The sequence below is a fragment of the Agelaius tricolor genome, unplaced genomic scaffold, assembly GCF_023055355.1.
Source record: "Agelaius tricolor isolate 1412-34295 unplaced genomic scaffold, bAgeTri1.0.p SCAF_28, whole genome shotgun sequence".
Taxonomy (NCBI): domain Eukaryota; kingdom Metazoa; phylum Chordata; class Aves; order Passeriformes; family Icteridae; genus Agelaius; species Agelaius tricolor.
In genome coordinates, this window is record NW_027269288.1 from 2538930 (window position 1) to 2562584 (window position 23655).

Sequence of the window (23655 nt, forward strand, 5' to 3'; positions counted from 1 at the left end):
GGTTGGGATTGAGATGGCTCACATGGGGAAGCTCAGCACAGATGAGGGTTTTGATAGGACTGAACTGTTTCCAGTACTCATTATCCCAGTGCCCTAATTGCATCTGGTCCTTGGCTAAAGAGCAAAATGTGGTGTAATGGATAACTTAGAGGAACAGGAGATCTGTGTTCTCTTGCCTGTGCTGCCACTGTGCCAGAGAGTAATTTGGGATGAGCCACTGTACCTGGTGTACCCCAGTGTTAGGCTTCCATGGTCCAGGGACAGGACAGTTCTGGGAGCTTGGTTCTTGTGTACAAAAGCTTTTGGTTTAGGCTGGGTTTTTTTTTTTTTTCTTTTTTGTGTCTTTCTTTTCTTTTTTAATTCAGGCTTTAGTGGCATGGAGCTGTGTCAGGGCAGGGTTAGGTTATTAATATCAGGGAAAGGTTCTTCCCCAGAGGGTGCTGGCACTGCCCAGGCTCTCCAGGGGATGGGCACAGCCCTGAGGCTGCCAGAGCTCCAGGAGCATTTGGACAATGCTCCCAGGGATGCCCAGGGTGGGATTGTTGGGGTATCTGTGCAGGACCTGGGTTGGATTCAATCTCTGTGGGCCTTTTCCAGCTCAGGATATTCCATGATTGTGTGATTCAAACATTTTCCCCTTTCCTCCACAGCGGTTCTCTATTTCCTGCTCCAAGTCAGCTTCCTGGTAGACGAAGGAGTGTCCCCAGTTCTCCTGCAGCTGTTGTCTTGTGCTCTGTGTGGCAGCAAAGTGCTGTCTGTGGCTTCATCCTCTGGAGCTTCCAGCACCTCTTCCAGCTCTGCTCCTGCAGCATCAGGCTCTGGGCAGGCGGCAGCGCAGAGCAAATCCTCCACCAAAAAGAGCAAGAAGGAGGAAAAGGAGAAGGAGCGAGAGGGTGAGGGGCAGCTGGGCCCTGTCCTGTGGTTTTAGGGAGCAAGTCTGCTCCTCACAGCCTTTCTTACTTTGTTCAGAAAGAGCTGGATGATAAATCCTGCTGTTGGGAAAGGGTCATGGCTCGTGGCAGGGCACCCACAGCCACAATCAGGGGAGAGGAGCAGCTTTCCCATGTGCAGAGGGGACTCAGGTGAAGCAGTGTGTCCTGGGAGTTGGGCTGAAGCCACGTGCTGAGAACATCCCAAACCCACTGTGTTTATTGCCTTGAGTGGGTTTGAAGTTGTCTAATGGTGTTACCTAATCTAGTGATGAAGCAGCTTCCACTTAACTTGCCTGTCCTGGGTTGTAGGAGGCTGAAAGGCTCATGAGGATTAAAACAAATCCTGGGGATGCACACCCAGTTAGCTGTGCTCTGCAGTGATTGTGTTCAGACTTGTTTCCTCTGGCTGCCTTGGAAGCTCTGCTGGAGCCAGGGCTGCTGCTTAATGAATATCCACAGTCCTGGGAAAGTAATTAAGCTTCCCTATAAAAGTCACGGGCATAAATTCTCTCTTGGCTTTTCTTCAAGGAGCCGCTTTGGCTTTCACCATCAGATGGTTCTCTGTGAGTCTTTTCATTGCCTCATGGTCAGTCCTTTCTTTTTATCAGGATGTGTAGCACATTTCTCACGTCCTCACTGGCAAGTTTTCCTGCAGTTTTTTTTTTCCTGTTAGTCAGGAGTGCTGGGTTATAGTTTTGAAAAAGACAGGAATATTAAACTTTCTTGTTACCTGAAACATTATCATTTGTCCCCATTATCCTGACTCTTTGAAAGAGGAGAGTGGCCTGCCTGTGAGGTGCTGCATTTATCTTCCCCCTAAAGCCTTCCCTGTGTCCCTAGGTGAGGGTTCAGGCAGCCAGGAGGACCAGCTGTGCACGGCCCTGGTGAACCAGCTGAACAAGTTTGCTGACAAGGAGACCCTCATCCAGTTCCTGCGCTGCTTCCTGCTGGAATCCAACTCCTCCTCAGTGAGGTGGCAGGCCCACTGCCTGGCCCTGCACATCTACAGGTGAGCCTGGGGCTGCCCCAGGGCCAGAGCCTCTCCCTGAAGGATGCTGGAGCCTGCAGGTGTTGGGCCCCTCTGGAATTGCCCTCGTGCTTTGCAGTTACTGGGGCTGGAGGTGGAAGTTGTGACCCATGATCAATCTCAGTTGTCATCTGCAAGGAGCACTTTATTTCTGCCTGCAAAATCTGACCCCTGTCATGACCAGGAGCAGGTGTTCGTGGGCAAAGTGAATTTCTGGGGCAGATCCCAGACTCCCACCATGAAAAGTTGGGAGCTGTGTGAGGAAAGGAGTGCTTTAGGGGGCCGGAGTCCTTCAGAGCTCTGTTCAGTTGTTGCAGGACAGCTGCTTTTGTTTTGGAGTGCTGGAAAACAGATGGGTTCAAGGGATGGTGGGATTTAGCTCTGTGAGCTCTGCAAGATGATGGTTTCCCACTTTGGTGGACTGGAGCTTATGTTCTCCTTCTGCACAAGAGCCCTGATTGTCTGTAATCCACCCAACAGGAACTCCAACAAGTCCCAGCAGGAGTTACTGCTGGATCTCATGTGGTCCATCTGGCCAGAGCTCCCAGCCTATGGAAGAAAGGCTGCCCAGTTTGTAGATCTCCTGGGATACTTCTCCCTGAAAACACAACAGACTGAGAAAAAGGTACAGGGACACTGCAGAAGGGAGGCACAGCATCCCAGGTGCTCATTTATGATACAGCTGGCACAGATTTTCTGTCACAAGAGCTTCTGCTGGAAATTTTTCATGTTATTAGAACTTCAATGTTAAAAAAAAGCAGAACCCTAAAGAATTTGGAAGTGTGGGTTTTTGTTTTATTGTTTTGGGGGTAAAATTGTGCTGGTGAGTTTTTTATTTATTGAGAAAAATATCTCTTTCCAACATGAGGCTTTTGTGGATCTGGCAGCTCCAGTTTATAGATTTTTGATATTGCAACTCCTAGAAATCTTTTGTAACCATGATATTTGAACAATGGAAGTTGTGGCCTCTTGTAGGGGATCAGTGGGATTGAGAACAAATAATTTAGACCCATTGGTACTTGCATGAGTATGTTTAAAGAGTGGGGATTGCTGTACAAATCTTGGCAGGCATTTTCAGGGATTGACTGACAAACAGCACTTACTGTGTAAATTTACACAGCTTTACTGTGTAAATCTCAAATTTTAGGATCAGTTACAGTCCTGGGTAATGATTTAAACACGTAAATTCCTGTGGGTGTGGTGTGTACTCCTTTTGGGACACCTGGAACACTACAAGATGAGGATGTTTGTGTCTGTGTAGCAATAAAAGCATTGTTTTGAAGACTGACTTTGCCTGGTTTTATTTCAGCTGAAGGAATATTCCCAAAAGGCCGTGGAGATCCTCCGGACCCAAAACCACATTCTCACCAACCACCCCAACTCCAACATCTACAAGTGAGTCTTTGTGCCTTTGATCCAGGTCATGCAGGGCTTTCCAGCTGAGCTCCATCCATGGGGAGCACCCAGGGAAGGTGGTGGGGATGGGCCCTGCTGAGGTTTGTGCCTGCTGGGCTTGGGAGAGCAGCAGAATCCTTTCTGCCAGATGCACACCTGACATTGTGCCCTGCCAGCAGAGCTTGGCTTCAGCTCTTCTGCTTTCACTGTCAGTAAATGTTATAAAATCTTAGGCCCAGCTGGAGAATAGAGATTTGCAGTTTTGAGGGTTATGTTCTTGGTCCCACCTTGGCCATTGATAATTACAATAAAAGTGCTTAGTTAAAAGCTGTTATTTCCAGTGTGATTTACATTGTAACAGTTCTGTTACACACTGGGACTGGGAAATGGGGGAAATTAAAGTGATTCTGGTTGAATGGCCTGGGTTTAAAGCAGCAAATGCTCAAGTCCATTTGTGAGTGTTGTTCCCTCATTCCAGCACATTGTCTGGGCTCGTGGAATTTGATGGCTACTACCTGGAGAGTGATCCTTGCCTTGTCTGCAACAACCCTGAGGTGCCTTTCTGTGTAAGTAACCCTGGAATCACACAGCCATGGAATATCCTGGGTTGGAAGGGGCCCACAAGGATCAAATCCAGCCCTGGCTTTGCACAAACATCCCTACAATCCCACCCTGGGCATCCGTGAGAGTGGTGTCCAAATGCTCCTGGAGCTTTGGCAGCCTCAGGGCTGTGCCCATCCCCTGGGGAGCCTGGACAGTGCCTGAACCCTCTGGGGGAAGAACCTTTCCCTGATATCCAGCCTAGACCCTCCTGCCACAGCTCCAGCTGCTCTGCATGGCACCAGCACTAACTGCAGGTATTAAATCCTTTCCAGTGGTGGGGATCCCAACCCTTTCCAGGTGTGGTTTCCTTTGCCCCTGAGGTTTTGGGGTGCCCTCACACAGGCAGTGTGTCCTTGCTTTGTCTCCCCAGTAGAGCAGGGATCCCAGTCCTGGGTTTGCTGTGCCCCTGAGGTTTTGGGGTGCCCTCAGACAGGCAGTGTGTCCTTGCTTTGTCTCCCCAGTAGAGCAGGGATCCCAGTCCTGGGTTTCCTGTGCCCCTGAGGTTTTGGGGTGCCCTCAGACAGGCAGTGTGTCCTTGCTCTGTCTCCCCAGTACATCAAGCTCTCGTCCATCAAAGTGGACACACGCTACACGACCACGCAGCAGGTGGTGAAGCTCATTGGCAGCCACACCATCAGCAAGGTGACAGTGAAGATTGGGGACCTGAAACGAACCAAGATGGTGAGAACCATCAACCTCTACTACAACAACAGGACCGTGCAGGCCATCGTGGAGCTGAAGAACAAGTATGTTCATCAAGTTTTGTGTGCAGTCTCTGAATCAGATTCGTTCCCTTGGCTTCTTGTTTTTCCCCAAGGTTCCTCCTTAGACTATTACTCATCACTCTCAGCCCACATTGGGTGGGATTGTTCTGAATCCCCTACAGTTGTTGAAGCAAAGATCCAGATTTCCTCTGAAGCTTGAAGAATGTCTATAAAATTTGTGGATTCTGATTTTGTCCAGGCTCGCTTTTAAGCACCTGACTTAATTGTGTGGGAACCAGCAGTAATACTGAGAGCACTTCATGGGTAGTTTGACTCCAAAAGGGATTTGGACTTTGCAGCATGTCCAGGAATGCTGAAAGCATTAACATTGTTTCTTTGAAGCCATAGAGTAGAATTAAAATTATAAGTTGGATGGTCTCACTCTCAGCTCTGCTTTACCTACCAGAAATGGCTCCTTTTCAACACACTGCTCAGTCTGGAGCCAGTCCTGCTTATGTGCTTCCCCTTCTTACTTCTTGAGATGTTCTCACCAGAATCAGATCTCTTTGGCTTAGGGATTAATCTGTGCCCGCTGCTTATTGCTTATTTGAAGTCTTAATCCTCTGTGACATCACAAGTGGCTGCTGTGGAGAGGATTATGATGTCACAAAGAGAGGATTCTGACTTCAGGTTGAGAATAAGCAGTGGGAGCAGATGAGATCTTTAAGAAATAAATATCCTGTTTTCATGCAAATGTCCTTACTAATAAAAAAATGGAGGTGAAAATCCCTAGAAAATGTCTGTAGAATTAAAGTTTTTCCATGAGGCATCAACAGCTCTTTAATCCCAAACAGTCTCTCTCTATGAAGAGGATAAAGGCTTAAAATGTATTTCTGGCTACATATCATGTCAATACAGAAGCTAAGGAAACGAATCCTAGAACTGCTCTCCATTCATCCCACTTAAAGGAGATTTGGAGCCGAGACGGTTGCATTTTGCTTTTCCTCACACGTGGGTGGGGAGGGACCTTCCCTCTGGAAAACCTTCCTTTCCTTTCTCTTTTTTTCCTTTCCCTTCCTTTCCTTTGGTTCCCTTCCCTTCCCCCTCGTGCAGGCCGGCTCGCTGGCACAAGGCCAAGAAGGTGCAGCTGACGCCGGGGCAGACGGAGGTGAAGATCGATCTGCCCCTGCCCATCGTGGCCTCCAACCTGATGATCGAGTTCGCCGACTTCTACGAGAACTACCAGGCATCCACCGAGACCCTGCAGTGCCCGCGCTGCAGCGCCTCGGTGCCCGCCAACCCCGGCGTGTGTGGCAACTGCGGCGAGAACGTCTACCAGTGCCACAAGTGCAGGTCTGTGTGTCACTGAGTGTCACTGAGTGTGTCCCCAGAGTCACTGTGTGTGTCCCCAGAACGTCTACCAGTGCCACAAGTGCAGGTCAGGGTCACTGTGTCACTGAGTGTCACTGTGTGTGTCCCCAGAGCGTCTACCAGTGCCACAAGTGCAGGTCAGGGTGTCACTGAGTGTCACTGTGTGTGTGCCCAGAACGTCTACCAGTGCCACAAGTGCAGGTCAGGGTCACTGAGTGTCACTGTGTGTGTCCCCAGAGTCACTGTGTGTGTGCCCAGAGCATCTACCAGTGCCACAAGTGCAGGTCTGTGTGTCACTGTGTCACTGTGTGTGCCCCCAGAACGTCTACCAGTGCCACAAGTGCAGGTCAGGGTGTCACTGTGTCACTGTGTGTGTCCCCAGAGTCACTCTGTGTGTCCCCAGAACGTCTACCAGTGCCACAAGTGCAGGTCAGGGTCACTGTGTGTGTCCCCAGGGTCACTGTGTGTGTCCCCAGAGTCACTGTGTGTGTCCCCAGAACGTCTACCAGTGCCACAAGTGCAGGTCTGTGTGTCACTGAGTGTCACTGTGTGTCACTGAGTGTGTCCCCAGAACGTCTACCAGTGCCACAAGTGCAGGTCTGTGTGTCACTGAGTGTCACTGAGTGTCACTGAGTGTCACTGTGTGTGTCCCCAGGGTCACTGTGTGTGTCCCCAGAGTCACTGTGTGTGTCCCCAGAACGTCTACCAGTGCCACAAGTGCAGGTCTGTGTGTCACTGTGTGTCACTGAGTGTCACTGAGTGTCACTGTGTGTGTGCCCAGAACGTCTACCAGTGCCACAAGTGCAGGTCAGGGTCACTGTGTCACTGTGTGTGTCCCCAGAGTCACTGTGTGTGTCCCCAGAACGTCTACCAGTGCCACAAGTGCAGGTCTGTGTGTCACTGAGTGTCACTGTGTGTCACTGAGTGTGTCCCCAGAACGTCTACCAGTGCCACAAGTGCAGGTCTGTGTGTCACTGAGTGTCACTGTGTGTCACTGTGTGTGCCCCCAGAACGTCTACCAGTGCCACAAGTGCAGGTCAGGGTGTCACTGTGTCACTGTGTGTGTCCCCAGAGTCACTCTGTGTGTCCCCAGAACGTCTACCAGTGCCACAAGTGCAGGTCAGGGTCACTGTGTGTGTCCCCAGGGTCACTGTGTGTGTCCCCAGAGTCACTGTGTGTGTCCCCAGAACGTCTACCAGTGCCACAAGTGCAGGTCTGTGTGTCACTGAGTGTCACTGTGTGTCACTGAGTGTGTCCCCAGAACGTCTACCAGTGCCACAAGTGCAGGTCAGGGTGTCACTGAGTGTCACTGAGTGTCACTGAGTGTCACTGTGTGTGTCCCCAGGGTCACTGTGTGTGTCCCCAGAGTCACTGTGTGTGTCCCCAGAACGTCTACCAGTGCCACAAGTGCAGGTCTGTGTGTCACTGAGTGTCACTGAGTGTGTCCCCAGAGCGTCTACCAGTGCCACAAGTGCAGGTCACTGTGTCACTGAGTGTCACTGAGTGTGTGCCCAGAACGTCTACCAGTGCCACAAGTGCAGGTCAGGGTCACTGTGTGTCACTGAGTGTCACTGTGTGTCACTGTGTGTGTGCCCAGAGCGTCTACCAGTGCCACAAGTGCAGGTCTGTGGGTCACTGTGTCACTGTGTGTGTGCCCCCAGAGTCACTGTGTGTGTGCCCCCAGAACGTCTACCAGTGCCACAAGTGTGGGTCAGGGTCACTGTGTGTCACTGTGTCACTGTGTGTGTGCCCCCAGAGTCACTGTGTGTGTGCCCAGAACGGCTACCAGTGCCACAAGTGCAGGTCTGTGTGTCACTGAATGTCACTGTGTCACTGTGTGTGCCCCCACTGTCACTGTGTGTGTGCCCCCAGAACGTCTACTAGTGCCACAAGTGCAGGTCAGGGGGTCACTGAGTGTCACTGAGTGTCACTGTGTGTGTCCCCAGAATGTCTACCAGTGCCACAGGTGCAGGTCAGGGTCACTGGGTGTCACTGTGTGTGCCCCCAGTGTCACTGTGTGTCCCCAGTGTCCCCAGAACATGTAAAGTGCCACAAGTGCAGTCTGTGGGTGTCCCCAGTGTTACTGTGGGTGTCCCCAGAGTCTCTGTGTCCCCAGAACATCTACCAGTGCCCCAAGTGCAGCTCTGTGGGTGTCACTGTGTGTCCCTCATGTGTAGCAGTGCCCCAAGTGCAGGTGTGAGTGTCCCCCAGAGCCCTCCCGGGTGCCACACACCCCCTGCCATGGAAATTCCCCTTTCTGCTTAATACAAGCACACAATCAAATTAGTGGGGAAGTATAAAACAGGCTTACAGGGATTTAATGTAATGCAGGCTAACAAAGGGAGCCTGGGAGCACAATTCTCAGCCAGCTGAAGTTTCACATCCAGCCCTCGAAGTTCACAGCACAGAATTCCCCCGAGCAGGTTATTTTTGGCCTGCCTGGGCTGGAGGCTGGAGTTCAGCTGGGGGATTGCAGGGCTTCCCCCAGGATCCCTGGCTGGGCTGGACACACAGTTCTATTCATGGCTTTTGTTGTGCTCTCCTCATTCAGAGCAGGCTCAGGGGTAATTTACTGTGTGCTATTCACACTTCTACCACAGCCTTAGAAATCCTTCCCTTTTGTCACTTTTGTCTCCTTATCTGGTATCTCTTTCCCCTTATTGTTGTCCCTATTCCTCTCTAATTCCCATGGGATTCGAGGTGTTTTGCAGGCTCTTTCCTGGTGATTGCTGGTGTGTGGAAAGGTTTCCACATCCCTTCTGGAGCTCTGGGAGCTATAAATCAGTGCTGTCTGCTGCCCTGCTCTGCAGTGGGGAGAAGTGCAGTCAATCCCAGTGCAAAGGCCAAACCCTACAAACCAGAACAGTTCCTTCACCTGTGTTCTCCTAAAGGACACAGTGCCCCAGCCTGACTGGGAATTACTGTCATTAGAGTGGAATTGTTAGGAACAATTTCTCTTCCTGCTTTTTCCAGCCAGAACGTGGCACTGCTGGGAGAACTTTGTTTGTTGCCTGATCTGTAGGTTTTGATTCTCAAGTATTTCCCTTCCCCAGGGCAGTCTGGTCACCGAGGGGTTTTAAGTCACCCATCTCTTTTACTTGAGCCTGTCCAGTTTGTTCCATTGCCTTGAGCTGCAGGTTTTGAGCTGCTGCTTTCCTTGCAGATCCATCAATTATGATGAGAAGGATCCCTTCCTGTGCAATGCCTGTGGCTTCTGTAAATACGCCCGCTTCGACTTCATGCTCTACGCCAAGCCCTGCTGCGCCGTGGACCCCATCGAGAACGAGGAGGATCGCAAGAAGGTGGGGCTGGCAGGAGCTCCTGGGGCTCTGGGCCACTGTGGGCACTGCAGGGCCCCATCCCCTGTCAAAATCAGGGCTCCATCTCCTGTCAAAATCAGGGCTCCATCCCCAGTCAAAATCAGGGCTCCATCTCCTGTCAAAATCAGGGCTCCATCCCCTGTCAAAATCAGGGCTCCATCCTCTGTCAAAATCAGGGCCCCATCCCCTGTCAAAATCAGGGCTCCATCCTCTGTCAAAATCAGGGCTCCATCCCCTGTCAAAATAAGGGCTCCATCTCCAGTCAAAATCAGGGCTCCATCCCCAGTCAAAATCAGGGCCCCATCCCCTGTCAAAATCAGGGCTCCATCTCCAGTCAAAATCAGGGCTCCATCCCCTGTCAAAATCAGGCTTCCTTCAAGGCTCCTCACTGACCAATGCATTCTGAGTTTGTGTCTTGCTCCACCAGACAAGTAATTCTTCAAAAGGCATCATTCAGTGCCTCACAAATGAACTGACTGCATCTCCTTGCCTTGCTGTAGAAGGGGATGGATTTGGGTTATTCTGTTGGCTTCCCATCCCACCTGAGGAGCCCCTGCTAATGAACAAAGAGCCCTGTGCACTCTGTGTCCTGTCCCAAAGGATCAGTGTGCTCAGTGTAGTGTCACAGGGTGTGCTCATTAGTGTCACCACAATGCTTCTCAGGGCAGAACCAGGCTGCAGGGTCACAATTTAGTGATTTCACCCCCCCAAAGAAAAGCAAAAGAGAAGATTTGGAGCTTGGTGGTAGTGGTTCTGAAAAGGAAATACGAGTTTCCTTTCCTTTTCCCTGGGCAGGCAGTGACAAACATCAACACTCTGCTGGACAAGGCTGACAGGGTGTATCACCAGCTGATGGGACACCGACCACAGCTGGAGAGCCTCCTGTGCAAAGTGAACGAGGCAGCCCCTGAGAAGCCCCAGGTGAGCAGGGCCAGGTGCAGCTGGCACAGAGCTCAGGCTGGGCACAGCTGGCCTTGGCTGTGCCCAAGGCAGTCCTTGCCTCAGGTGCTGCTCTGCTGTTGTTATTTTTGTGATTGCCTCCCTTTGTGATTCCTCTTTGCTTTCCCCGTTCCAGGATGAGTCTGGCAGCAGTGGAGGGATCAGTTCTACCTCAGCCAGTGTGAACAGGTACATCCTGCAGTTGGCCCAGGAGTACTGTGGGGACTGCAAGAACTCCTTCGATGAACTTTCCAAAATCATCCAGGTACAACGGGCTTTGGTTTGGATTTGGGCCAGGTGTTTATTAGGGAAAAAAACCCAAGATGTTGCCATTCTTCATTTAATGATATCATTAACAGCAGGTGATCAGCTGCATATTTTCAGGGAAATAATAATAATTTCTAAAAGCTATGTGTTAATTACTAAATTTTCAGCTAGCTTGTGAAACTGGTTTTCTCAGCAGCTACATCATGAAGAGCAGGAGACTGAACAGATGGTTAATTAAAGAGAATTGAATTTTTGCATGTATCCAAGTGTTTGAAAACACACCAGTCTGAGGGGTGACCTACAGAAGTGTTTTATAAATTAAATATGTTTATTTGTGCTCCACAAGTCACATAAACACTGGAAAACCTCCTACATCATGAATGTCCTTTTGGCTGTGATATTTAAGCATATTAAATATATTTGGCTCTTTCTATAAAGAATAAATTACTCTGACAGTATTCATAGTAATTAATACTACAGATTTGTCACATTTCCAGTGTTACATTGCTTGTAGTTTAAACAGCAGGGAGGATAAAGGGATAAAGTTCTGGAATGTCCACCTGGGGAGGAGGTGGAGTCCCCATCCCTGGGTGTGTTTAACAAAGCCTGGATGTGGTATTGGGTGTCTGGGTTTAGTTGAGGTGTTGGGGCTGGGTTGGACTCCATGATCTTAAAGGTCTCTTCCAACCTGGTGATTCTGTGAATTCTGTGGTAAATGAGAGTTAGGCTGATATTCCTCATGGATTTCCCAAGTCTGCTGTTGCCATGAAGGATTTCAAGTTTGGAAGCACTTGGTTAAAAATGTCAGGAAAATAATCCACAAACACCAGAGGTTTATGTCCAAAAAGGAAACAGAGGAGTCCATTTGGCTTTATTTGAATAAAGGCAGAGGCCATGGGGCATTCCCCTGGGGTCCCTCCAGTTTTTGGAGAATGCAGCCTCCTTTTTATCCCAATTTCCCAGCCACATTTCCCTTCTCTCTTTCCCCATTGGCTGAGGTACCTGAGAGGTTCAGACTTCCCAGAATGCCTGATAGCCAAGATTTCCTTCTAGTGTATAACCCTCCCTTTTAATTTTTAATTCTTATGGAATTTAGGGGGTTTCCCCATTGTTTTCAACATCCAATTTCATTGGATAAAGTTTATTTGTAAAAGCAAATCTCTTTTTTCCAATCAGTGGCATCCTTCTCATTGTTTCTTTGATTTCTCAGTGCTAGTTTTATCTACTACCTTGCTTGTAAAGACAAATCCCTCATTCCTCTCCAAAATATTTCTCCCTGAAATACTCAGTGAAAATGTCAGGAAAGTTAATCCACAAACACGAGAGGTTTATGTCCAAAAAGGAGACAGAGGAGTCCTTTTTGGCTTTATTTGAATAAAGGGAGAGGCCATGGAGCATTCCCCTGGGGTCCCTCCAGTTTTTGGAGGATACAGCCTCCCTTTTATCCCAATTTCCCAGCCACATTTCCCTTCTCTCTTTCCCCATTGGCTGAGGTACTTGAGAGGTACAGACTTCCCAGAATGCCTGATAGCCAAGATTTCCTTCTAGTGTATAACCCTCCCTTTTAATTTTAATTCTTATGGAATTTAGGGGGTTTCCCCATTGTTTTCAACATCCAATTTCATTGGATAAAGTTTATTTGTAAAGGCAAATATCTTTTTTCCAATCAGTGGCATCCTTCTCGTTGTTTCTTTGATTTCTCAGTGCTGGTTTTATCTACCAGCTTGCTTGTAAAGACAAATCCCTCGTTCCTCTCAAAAACATTTCTCCCCGAAATACTCAGTGAAGATGACCTGTGTCTGGGGGTGGCATTGTGCTGGCTCACAGTTGCTCCTGTGTGTTCCCAGAAAGTGTTTGCCTCTCGGAAGGAGCTGCTGGAGTACGACCTGCAGCAGCGCGAGGCGGCCACCAAGTCCTCGCGGAGCTCGGCGCTGCCCACGTTCACGGCCAGCCAGTACCGGGCCCTGTCCGTGCTGGGCTGCGGCCACACCTCGTCCACCAAGTGCTACGGCTGCGCCTCGGCCGTCACCGAGCACTGCATCACCCTGCTGCGGGCCCTGGCCACCAACGGCGCCATCCGCCACATCCTGGTGGCACAGGGCCTCATCCGGGAGCTCTTCGACTACAACCTGCGCCGGGGCGCGGCCGCCATGCGCGAGGAGGTGCGGCAGCTCATGTGCCTCCTGACCAGGTGAGAGCTGCTCTGGGGAGCATCGTCCTGGGAGTGGTGCCTGAGGGCCTCAGCTTTTGGATTTTCCATGTATTGGTGACCCTGCAGTTCTTCAGTGTAGAACCCCAAACCCCACAGGCAGTGCCAGCTGCTGTTGTCCCTCACAGCAATTCCTCCCCAGGCCTGGCAGGCAAGGACACCTCACTGCCTCATATATTCATTTAATATATTTTTTATTATTTGTTTTTGTAACTTGTAATATAACCCTGCAGTTCTTTAGTGTAGAACCCCAAACCCCACACGCAGTGCCAGCTGCTGTTCTCCCACACAGCAATTCCTCTCCAGGCCTGGCAGGCAAGGATGTGACCATGTCACAGGGGTTTGAGGATGAGGGGAGAGATGAGGATCTGACTCCATGTTTCAGCAGGCTTGATTTATTATTTTATGATATATATTATATTTAAACTATACTAAAAGAACAGAAGAAAGGATTTCATCACAAGGCCAGTTAAGAATAGAAAGAATGATAACAAAAATTTCTGTCTCGGACAGAGAGTCCGAGCCAGCTGACTGTGATTGGCCATTAATTAGAAACAACCACATGAGCCCAATCCCAGATGCTCCTGTTGCACTCCACAGCAGCAGATAACCATTGGTTACATTTTGTTCTTGAGGCCTCTCAGCTCCTCAGGAGGAAAAATCCTAAGGAAAGGATTTTTCATAAAATGTGTCTGTGACACAAGGACACCTCACTGCCTCAGGATTTCATAGATTCGTTTAATACATTTTTTATTATTTGTATTTGCAATTTGTAATTTGTAATATAATCCTGGGTTCTTTAGTGTGTAACTCCAAACCCCACAGGCAGTGCCAGCTGCTGTTCTCCTGTTTGGGGCAGACACAACAATTCCTCTCCAGGCCTGGCAGTCAAGGACACCTCACTGCCTCAGGCCCCCAGAGATTCAACAAAAGGGAGCTGGGGGAGCAAACTTGGGGTGAATGGCTTCATTAGCTGAAGCTGGAATTGGAGGATGAACCCCCAACATGCAAATGGACCAAAGTTATCAAAGTGTGAAAACCCGTGAGCCATGGTCCAGTTTTGGGTGCAGCTCCTGGGGGGCTTCATCTGCCCAAGATGTACCTGAGGGCCCTTCAGTAAATACTTTTTATTCCCTTAATTTTGTCTGGCCTCTATTTTAGGGTAGTCCCAAAAAGGCATCAGGAAAGGCCCCTCAGGAGGGGAAAGCCTCATAGGGAGTTACCTTAGAATCACAAAGTGGTCTGGGTTGGAAGGGACCTCAGAGTCCCACCCCTGCCATGGGTCTGTTGTGCACCAGCAAAGTGTAACCCCCACCTCCCTGTGCACTTGTTACCAGCTGAGCTGAAATCCCAGGAGCTTTTGGCATTTAGTACAAGCAGAGCATAACAGTGTTGTCTTTTTCCTCCTGGAATCAGGGACAATCCAGAGGCCACACAGCAAATGAATGATTTAATCATTGGGAAGGTTTCTGCAGCTCTGAAGGGACACAGGGCAAATCCAGACTTGGTGAGAGACTCCAGTGTTTTCCTATTTCTTTGTTCTGCCCCTCTGCATTGCTGGTGTATTCTAATCATTGCATCTTCTCTCTTATGGTCTGTTTGTAAGAAAAAAGTTTGAGTTTCGATAGGAAATTGTGGGGGCACCAGTCGTTGGTTTTTCTGGGTCTGGATTAAGTCTTGAGACAGTAGTTCATGTTGGGACTCAAGTGTTTTTATTTCTTATCAGTAAAACAGTCTCACTACTGTGAGTTTGGCAGCTTTTCATTAGAAAGCACAAAATGGCCAACAATCTCTTGTTCCAAGGTCTTCTATGACTAAATTATCCAATTAAGAGCTGACACCTGGATTATTTTCCCTTTTAACCCAATAACTGATCCCAAAGAGCCCCCAATGCAGACTTTTCTGCCCAATCACAAAATGCCACCCAAACCCATGGAGAAGGAGGAAGAAGAAGCATGAAGAAGAAACCCAGGACAACACCCTGTGCCCTGCATCTTGCTGCCATCCACAACAGAGTAAAAATCCCAAAACCTCAATTTCTCACCCAGTGATCCACCTACACTGCTCTCTATAATCTATTGCACACTTTTGTGGATTCCAGTCTATCTTGAAGTCTGGGAAACTTTCTCCATGGATGAGGGTCAGAGTCAGTGCTGCCCTGGGGGTCAGGGCACCCCAGAGCAGACTCAGAAATATTCCCAGTGCCCTGGGTTTCCACAGGAAATGACATAAATGTCAGAGTACAGCACAAAATTTTGTGTGCAGGTCCCTGCTGAAGCTTCCTCAGGCAGTTCCCTGCCTTGGCTTTGCTTGTACCTCTCCAGCAGGTCACATCCCCCTAGGTGTGCATGGGATTAAGCTAACCTAGATCCATGTGTTTTGAACCTGAGTTGATTAAAGCTGGGAAGGGCATGGGGCACCCCAGGACTGGAGCTGTGTGTGTTGCAGGCGAGCAGCCTCCAGTATGAGATGCTGCTGCTGACAGACTCCATCTCCAAGGAGGACAGCTGCTGGGAGCTGCGCCTGCGCTGCGGTGAGTGCCGGCCCGGCAAGGGCAGCATTTCCACCTCTGAACCCACTTCAGGTGCTGCCCAGAGCTGTGCAGGTGTGTCCTGTCTGCAGCTCTCCCAGGATAATGAACAGCCCTGTCTGCTTTCAGCTCTCAGCCTCTTCCTGATGGCAGTGAACATCAAGACCCCGGTGGTTGTTGAAAACATCACCCTCATGTGCCTGCGCATCCTCCAGAAGCTCATCAAGCCACCTGCTCCAACCAGCAAGAAAAACAAGGTACTGCCTTCAGGCTGAGCAAAACGTTGAGAATTTGCTGATTGAAGTCTGGCACGCTGATCTCAGTGAGGAATTAGTGTGTGAGGAAGCCAGGACTCGATTTTCCTGGTCTCTGTTCCTAGGGAAGCACAAGCCCTGTGACTCTGATCATTGCACACTGCAAATTACAGATGACTCCTTTCTGTTTTTCACTGGCTTTTGGTGACTTTGACCACAACTGTTGAGGGTCCCCTCAGATCTGAGGTATAGGGAAAGAGCTACTTCAAAGCCACAGCTTGGTTATTTTGGGCAGGCTTTAGGCTTTCAGCAGCTTTGTAGAATCAGGTACCTAAATTTGAAAGAATTAAGTACTTTTGACTCAGAATTTTAAATACAGAGCTACAGTTCTCATTAAAATATATTGATTGATTGCTGTTGATTTTCATTTAGGATTAGATTTGCAGGAGACAAGGTATTTTTCTGCTTTGATCTGCCTATCTGATAATCACAGATGGATGTCAGAGATGGGTTTACTGATATTTCAGTAGAAATTGGAATATCTCTCTTAGTTCCCCATTAACAGACACTGTATTACCCTCCTGCTGTCCAAGAGCTGCATTTGCCTCTTCATGGCCCAGCCCCAGGGGTGGCTCTTTGGGAGCAGACTGTGGCTTTCTGAAGAATCACAGAGCTTTTTGATTTGTTAGGATGTGCCCATGGATGCTCTCACCACTGTGAAGCCTTACAGCAATGAAATCCATGCACAGGCTCAGCTGTGGCTCAAGAGGGACCCCAAGGCATCATATGAAGCTTGGAAGAAGTGCCTCCCTGCCAGAGGTAACCCCTGTGCCTGTGACCTGCTGCAGTTCTGTGCAGGAACATGTGTGTCCCCACATTTAATAAGGAATGTGCTTCTGTGGAGTTGGGTTTGCTTCTGTCCTTCTGTGACATCTGATTCCATCCTCACATTTAGTCCTTAGAGTTGTAGCACTGACTTTTCTGGGCTGTGTGCCTCAAACCCTAAACAGAAAATGCTCTGTGCCCAAAGAGAATCGGGGACTGTAAAAAATGAAACTTGTTGCTTATTGAAATTGATAGCAGCCAGCTGGAAAGCTGATGGGATTCCTTGAGAGAGGCTCTGGGATTTGCATGAGGCTTGGAACTGAGCATGGCTCCACAGGAGTGAAAATGGCAGCAGGAGGAGATGGGAAGCACTCAGTTCCCAGCTGGAGTTTGGAGAGTTCCAGTAGGAACACAAAACTACTCTGGCAGTTTGCAGCTCATGCCTGCTGACAGTTCTCTTGGGCTCTGCTCAACACTGCAGGTGCAGATGCCAACGGGAAAACTCCCAGCAAAGCTGAGCTTCACCAGCTCTACTTGTCAGAAAAATACGTCTGGAAGTGGAAGCAGTTCATGAGTCGCCGTGGGAAGAGAACTTGTCCCCTGGATCTCAAGCTGAGACACAACAATTGGCTGAGACAGGTAAAGGTGGGGAGAGCCCGGGGCAGGGTTCAGTCACACACTGGGGGTGCTTTGCTGCAGCTCCTCTGCAGGGCTGTCTGGGCAGGCTGGCACTCACTGCCTCTGGTTCCAAGTCAGGTTTGCAGCTGTGCTCCCCTAGAAATGCTGCACCAAACGTTGATCTGGGAGTCTGTGGGTTCCTAAACTCTGAACCTTTGATTGCCATGGTGTTCCTGTGCCTGATGGGCTGCACTTCTGAGGGTCCTGGAGCAAAGCTTTGCTTCCTGTGTGTGTGGACCAGCAGGTCCATGCACTCTTTAAACACTCTGGTGCTGAGGAGAGCAGGAATTGTCACAGAACCAAGTGTTGGGAGAACAAGAAAACGCTGCCACCAGGTCACCCAACAGCCCCTGTGTTCTGCCTTCTTGTGAGCTGTCACAAATTCATCTGTGCCCAGGGGTCTGACCTGGCTTTTCCTGCCCCTGGCCCAGGTGCTGTTCACTCCTGCCACCCAGGCTGCCAGGCAGGCTGCCTGCACCATCGTGGAGGCCCTGGCCACCATCCCCAGCAGGAAGCAGCAGGTCCTGGATCTCCTCACCAGGTATTGCAGTGCTGCCACACCCGGCAGCTCCACCAGTGTTTGTCTTCAGTTCCCATCAGAATCTCTCCCTTCTTGCAGCTTTTCTCACACCTCTCACTGTGTACCTGCAGTTCAGGGGTCTTTTTGAGCTGGATTTTTCAACTTAATTAGCTGGGAGGGTATGGATTTGGGGAGAGTTGGGGTTTGCTGGCTATGAGCTCTTGCGGTCTGTACTTTTTCCAGAAGTAAGGATCAGCTGTTCAGCTCTGTGGCCAACATTTCCCCTGCCTCTTCAATGGCAGAAAAATAGAGTGAACTCTGTTCCACCTGCTGTGACATAACTTAGCCCAGCTCATGCTGATAGCACAGTCAACTCCTTCTGGGGACAAATACTGATTTAGCCAGCAAGGAATGAATATCAGTGATGCTGTTAGCAAGGACACCTCACTGCCTAGGAGATGATGGATGGATGGATGGATGGATGGATGGATGGATGGATGGATGGATGGATGGATGGATTTATTTCTGGAGGCTTTTTCCTCCTTTCCACAGTGTCCTTAGGCTGGAATGTCAGCTTTTTGGGTTATCAGCTTGTGTTTCTCTTTCCCAGCTACCTGGATGAGCTGAGCATTGCTGGTGAATGTGCTGCTGAGTACCTGGCCCTGTATCAGAAGCTCATCAAACCTGCCCACTGGAAGGTGTACCTGGCAGCCAGAGGGGTTCTGCCCTACATTGGCAGCCTCATCACTAAGGTATGGATTTGTGTGCAGGAAATGACCTGTTAGCTTGGCTTTTTTTGCCTTTGAAATTCCATCCCTTTGTTCAGTGCCCTGTTGCTGACCCTGCCAAGCTTCTCAAGTTCACTCTTCAGTGCTGGTACCTCTGAACAGAGGGGGAGCCACGGGGGGGTTTTAGCCCCAGCTGGAGAATTCCTCAGCACTTGAATTAACTGCTCTGGGATTGTCAATATTGCTGCACTGCCTTGGCACTGGATCTGTTGTGCAGCTCCCAGGCTGGGCTCTGAGAACCCTTAGGGACAGGGGAGGATCAGGTGTGCTGCCATTGCTGGAGAAATGGGAATTACAGCCTTTGGAGAGGCTGCACTCTGGGTTTACAGTGTTCAGAGTGGTGAGAGTTTTCTGTGGGGGTCCCTGCTGCACTCCAGAGGGGCAGGTGGCACTCTCCATATCAGTGGTGGCTGTGAGTGCTCCTGGAGGGCCACTAGAGCCAAGCAGTGCTAGCAGGGAGGTGCAGGGAGAAAATGAGAGGGATATTTGTGGCAGGTTTCCTCTCCTTTTCCCCTTCCCTCCCTGCTGTTGCAGTTGTGCTTTCAGTTTCTGATTTCTTTGCACCCTGTGTTAGACACCCCAAAGGTTGTTGGCATTGCAGGGCCATCTTGGCCTGACAGGCTGTTAATGATTGTAATTCTTTTCAGGAAATAGCTCGTTTGCTGGCCTTGGAGGAAGCAACTCTCAGCACGGATTTGCAGCAGGGATATGCCCTGAAGAGTCTCACAGGTATTCAGTGGGCCTGCAGCAGAGTTAGAGCTGGTGATCATTGTTCTCTAACAGCTGTGGCAGAATTTCAGAGAGATCTCATTCAGCTGTGTTGCCATTGTCAGCACTGGATTTTTGCCATCATTTAGCACTTAATCTCTAAATGGATTTTTCCTTTTTTTTTTTTTGTGGTCAGTAAGAGTTTTTAGCTGAACTGTGGTAACATACCAGGCAAGCTTCATCATTTCACTTTATTACCTAATCCCTGGCACCACTGTAAACACTGCTGCTTTATTCCTACCTGTTGTTCTTACCTCCCTATTCTATGGGAGCTTTTCTTTTATCTTCTAGGGTGTATACCCTTTTACAAAAATGTGTTGGAAATGGAAATACCTCATGAACTAGATCATTGTTTTTTGTGTCCTCTTTCACATTCTTCAGCCATTAATGGGTGAATCCATAAAGCCTGGCTTCTTGCAAGAAGCAGCATGTTGATCAGTGTGTCATGGGAAAGAATCCTTGTGTTTGCTGATTCTTTGCTTTATTGTAGGAGTGACCAGTTTGCTGATGTCACTGATAAGTCATTTCACATCATCAGAGGTATTAGAAGTATTACAAGAGGAGCAATCATCTGTTTTTGGAATAGCTTGTGACAGGAAAATGCCAAAGAGTGCAGAATTTTGTATCAAGCACACAGGAAACTCCTTAGGCCCTTTCCTCATTCCCAAACTATTTTTCATATGTTACAATTTACAAGCCAGGCCAAGGCTTTTGCCTGCAACCACCCAGTTCACAGGAGTGAGCTTTAAACCCCATGCTGATGGGAGCTGGAACAAGCCATTTTTATGATACTGTGCTCTGTTTGCTGCTATGAAATTTAGAAATCAAATTCTCTTTTACCTGCCTTGTGGGGGTCCCAGTTGCCAGAGTACCAGTTGTGGGTTTCTCTGGGTCTGGACTGAAGGCACTTGAGACAGTAATTCATGTTGGGACTCAGGTGTTCATTATTTCTTATCAGTAAAGCAGCCTCACAACCATGAGTTCAGCAGCAAGGCACAAATGGCTAATTATCTATTGTTACAAGGTCTTTTAAGACTAAATTATCCAATTAAGAGCTGACACCTAGATTATTTTCCCTTTTAACCCAATAACTGATCCCACAGAGCCCCCAGTGCAGACTTTTCTGCCCAATTACAAAATGAGAAGGAGGAAGAAGAAGCATGAAGAGGAAACCCAGGACAGCACCCTGTGCCCTCCATCTTGATTCCATCCACAACATACTAAAAATCCCCAAACCTCAATTTCTCACCCAGTGATCCACCTACACTACTCTCTATAATCTATTTCACACTTCTGTGGATTCCAGTCTATCTTTAAGTCCAGGAAACTTTCTCCATGAATGAGGGTCAAAGTCAGTGCTGCCCTGGGGGTCAGGGCACCCCAGAGCAGACACAGAAATATTCCCAGAGCCCTGGGTTTCCACACTGCCTGAATTTCTGTGTCTTTCTAGGTCTTCTCTCCTCCTTTGTGGAGGTGGAGTCCATCAAAAGGCACTTCAAGAGCCGTCTGGTGGGCACAGTGCTCAATGGCTACCTGTGCCTGAGGAAGCTGGTGGTGCAGAGGACAAAGCTGATTGATGAGACCCAGGACATGCTGCTGGAGATGCTGGAGGACATGACAACGGGTAAAAACCACCTCTGTTCCATAAATCCAGCCTTGGGATCAACCAAGATGGAAAAGCAGAACAGCCACACAACTTCTCTAAATGACTGCTGTAATCAGGGGGGTTTATGGCTTCCAGTATTTTCTCTTGGCACAGAGCAGTTGAACAGCATTCCTAGTCACCTCTTATTTTCCAGGAATCTCAGCCTCCTCATTTTTATGGGGCTGTTTTAGTGCAGCCCAGCCATGCAGAGTAACCCTACCAAAGAAATACCTTTGGTGTGGATTCCAAAAGGAGAGAGCACCGAATTGTGGGGCTGGCTGCAGAAGGATTTGCTGCATGTGCTGAGTTAAAGTGGAATCTATAAAATTGACTGCAGTGTCCATTTCAAAGCTTCCTTTTCTTGGCAGGCACAGAGTCAGAGACCAAGGCGTTCATGGCTGTGTGCATAGAGACTGCCAAGCGTTACAGCCTCGATGACTACAGGACCCCAGTGTTCATCTTTGAGAGGCTCTGCAGCATCATCTACCCTGTGAGTGGGGCAGGGGCACACTGCCTGCACAGAGCCTGCAGTGCTTTGGGAAGGGCCTTAAAGATTGTCCAGTCCCACCCTCTGCCATGGCAGTGACACCTGCCATGACCCCAGGATGTTCTGAGCCCTGGCCAGCCCAGCCTTGGACACTTGCAGGGATCCAGGGGCAGCCACAGCTTCTCTGGGCACCCTGTGCCAGGGCCTGCCCACTCTTCCCAATATCTGACCTAAATTTCCCCTTGTCCTGTCACTCCAGCTCCTGATGAAAAGTCTCTCTCTGGCTTTCCTGTAGCCCCTTCAGACCCTGGAAGGTGTTGTGGGGTCTCCACACAACCTTCTCTTCTCCAGGCTGAGCATTCCCAACTCTCCCAGCCTGTCTCCATAGGGGAGGTGCTCCAGTGCCCTGAGCAACTCTGTGGCCTCCTCTGCACAGGCTCCAGCAGTTTCATGTCCTTTTTTTGTTGAGGGTCACAAGAACTGTGTGCAGTGCTCCAGGTGAGGTCTCGTGATAGAGGAGGAGAATCACCACCAAGCACCTCTAGCAGCCCTAGATCTGGTTCCTTTTTCCCAGGAGCAGCAGTGTCTGCAGTCATGATTTCACCATTAGCCGGTGGACACCTGTACCCCAGTGTGTCCCTTTGGGGGGGTTCAGGTTCCCTGAGGAATTTGGTTACTCAGTGATCCTGGCCATCCTCTGAGTGTGCCATGCAGAGCAGATGCACCAGCGGGGAAAGGACTGAAGGTTTAGGAACATTCTCCCATTAAAATGCAGGAATGGGAGCATGGTTAAGGAAAAACTTACTGACTCTGTCTCTGCTGCTGCTCTTTAGGAGGAGAATGAAGTCACTGAGTTCTTTGTCACTCTGGAGAAAGATCCCCAGCAGGAAGATTTCCTGCAGGGCAGGATGCCAGGGAATCCCTACAGCAGTAACGAGCCTGGCATCGGGCCCCTCATGAGGGACATCAAGAACAAGATCTGCCAGGACTGTGACCTGGTGGCTCTGCTGGAGGATGACAGTGGGATGGAGGTGAGAATTTCTGGAGGTGGGGATTGCTTGCACAGACCTGTGGGATGCTGGTTTTGGGCAGCTGGTGGTTGCTGGGGTGGTGATGTAACAACCTGAGCTTGTTCTTGACTTGTTCTTCTCTCCCTTTCAGCTTTTGGTGAACAACAAGATCATCAGTCTGGATCTGCCTGTGGCTGAGGTCTACAAGAAGGTGTGGTGTCCCACAAACGAGGTGTGTGTTACCTTTGTACAAGTTAGCAGCACAGAGCACCTGTCCTTCACATCAACAAAAAAAAACGGGGAAAAATCAAAACCACACGCGTCAGGATTTATTTCCTGGCATATAATTTATTGGGTGTAACTGCTCAGCAACTTTTGGTGCTCTGTTAGGACAGATTGTGCATGGCCCTGCAACGTGAGTGATTGCAGAGCACTGCCCCAGGTGAGCTGTGTCCTGTGTCACACGTGACTCTTCCTGAGGAACAGCTTTCCCTGTGTTCCCTGGGGAGAGCTGAACGTTTCAGTGCCTTTCAGAGCACATTTCACACTCCATCTGCACACAAAAGTTTTGTGTGTGTGCACACAGGGACACCAGACTGCTCCATCAGTCTGTGCCTCAGGGGTGAACCCAAGTTATTTATGCACAGAGCATCCAGTGCTTCTCCATATTTGCACTTCTGCTCTCATGTTTTCCATCAGGATCTCAAGCACTTGGCAGATTCATCCTTTTTTTGTTTTTCATTGTATGTGTTGTGTGTTTTTCACATGAAGAAATGGACCCTGCAGTCTGAGGGGTCCAGTCCACCATGTCATACTGAGCTTGTTCAGAGGTGGATGTGGTCCAGAACAAGCTCTTCCCTTCTTTCCTTGTGACCATTCAAATAAACTCCCACTGAGACCATCAGGCTCAAGCTTGCCCACTACAAATATATTTTTAGAGGCCCTTGAGATCATAAAACAAGACTGATTTGCCCAGCATTTCTTGGTCATTCCTCATTTCCTCCTGCCCTCAAATCACCTTTGAAACCTCCATTTCCTGAAGCCATTTGTGGGAAGAATTCAAACAAAGTGCCAGTTAGCAGTGAATGATGATAAAATGGGTCTCATTAAGCTTTATTTCAGGAACAAAGCCTTCAGTACTGCAAAATCAAGCCCAAACCTTGTGACAGTGATAATTTTTTAACAAGGTACCAACTTGGAAAGGGAGACGAGGCACTGGTGTTAATCTGTGAGTTCTGATTTGAATTCTGATCGAGTGGCTGGTGGGAATGTTCCCCATGCTGCCCCTGGAGGAGCTGTTCCCGTGGGATGCTGGGCGTGCAGCTCTCCCGGGAGGGAAGCAGCTCTGCTGCTGAAAGGCAGAGTTTGCTCAGCATTCCTGAG

At 49.3% G+C, this 23655-nt stretch overlaps 1 protein-coding gene across 8 annotated transcripts in view; it reads left to right on the forward strand.

The window, feature by feature from the left end:
• UBR4 (ubiquitin protein ligase E3 component n-recognin 4) overlaps nt 1-23655 on the forward strand; it is a 94429-nt gene that overhangs the window by 50478 nt on the left and 20296 nt on the right. For all 8 annotated transcript variants that reach the window (XR_011682660.1, XR_011682661.1, XM_071449195.1 and 5 more), the window contains 23 exons: nt 651-893; nt 1773-1941; nt 2440-2584; nt 3269-3354; nt 3833-3920; nt 4510-4703; nt 5775-6014; nt 9196-9334; nt 10148-10273; nt 10428-10556; nt 12406-12749; nt 14184-14274; nt 15216-15300; nt 15427-15554; nt 16241-16370; nt 16858-17015; nt 17486-17595; nt 18185-18326; nt 19010-19091; nt 20581-20754; nt 21144-21265; nt 22096-22293; nt 22424-22504. Coding sequence is in view for 6 of the 8 variants with exons in the window: in XM_071449195.1 (XP_071305296.1) it covers nt 651-893; nt 1773-1941; nt 2440-2584; nt 3269-3354; nt 3833-3920; nt 4510-4703; nt 5775-6014; nt 9196-9334; nt 10148-10273; nt 10428-10556; nt 12406-12749; nt 14184-14274; nt 15216-15300; nt 15427-15554; nt 16241-16370; nt 16858-17015; nt 17486-17595; nt 18185-18326; nt 19010-19091; nt 20581-20754; nt 21144-21265; nt 22096-22293; nt 22424-22504 (3404 nt within the window). In the remaining 2 variants the exon portion in view is untranslated. The remainder of the gene's footprint in view (nt 1-650; nt 894-1772; nt 1942-2439; nt 2585-3268; nt 3355-3832; nt 3921-4509; nt 4704-5774; nt 6015-9195; nt 9335-10147; nt 10274-10427; nt 10557-12405; nt 12750-14183; nt 14275-15215; nt 15301-15426; nt 15555-16240; nt 16371-16857; nt 17016-17485; nt 17596-18184; nt 18327-19009; nt 19092-20580; nt 20755-21143; nt 21266-22095; nt 22294-22423; nt 22505-23655) is intronic.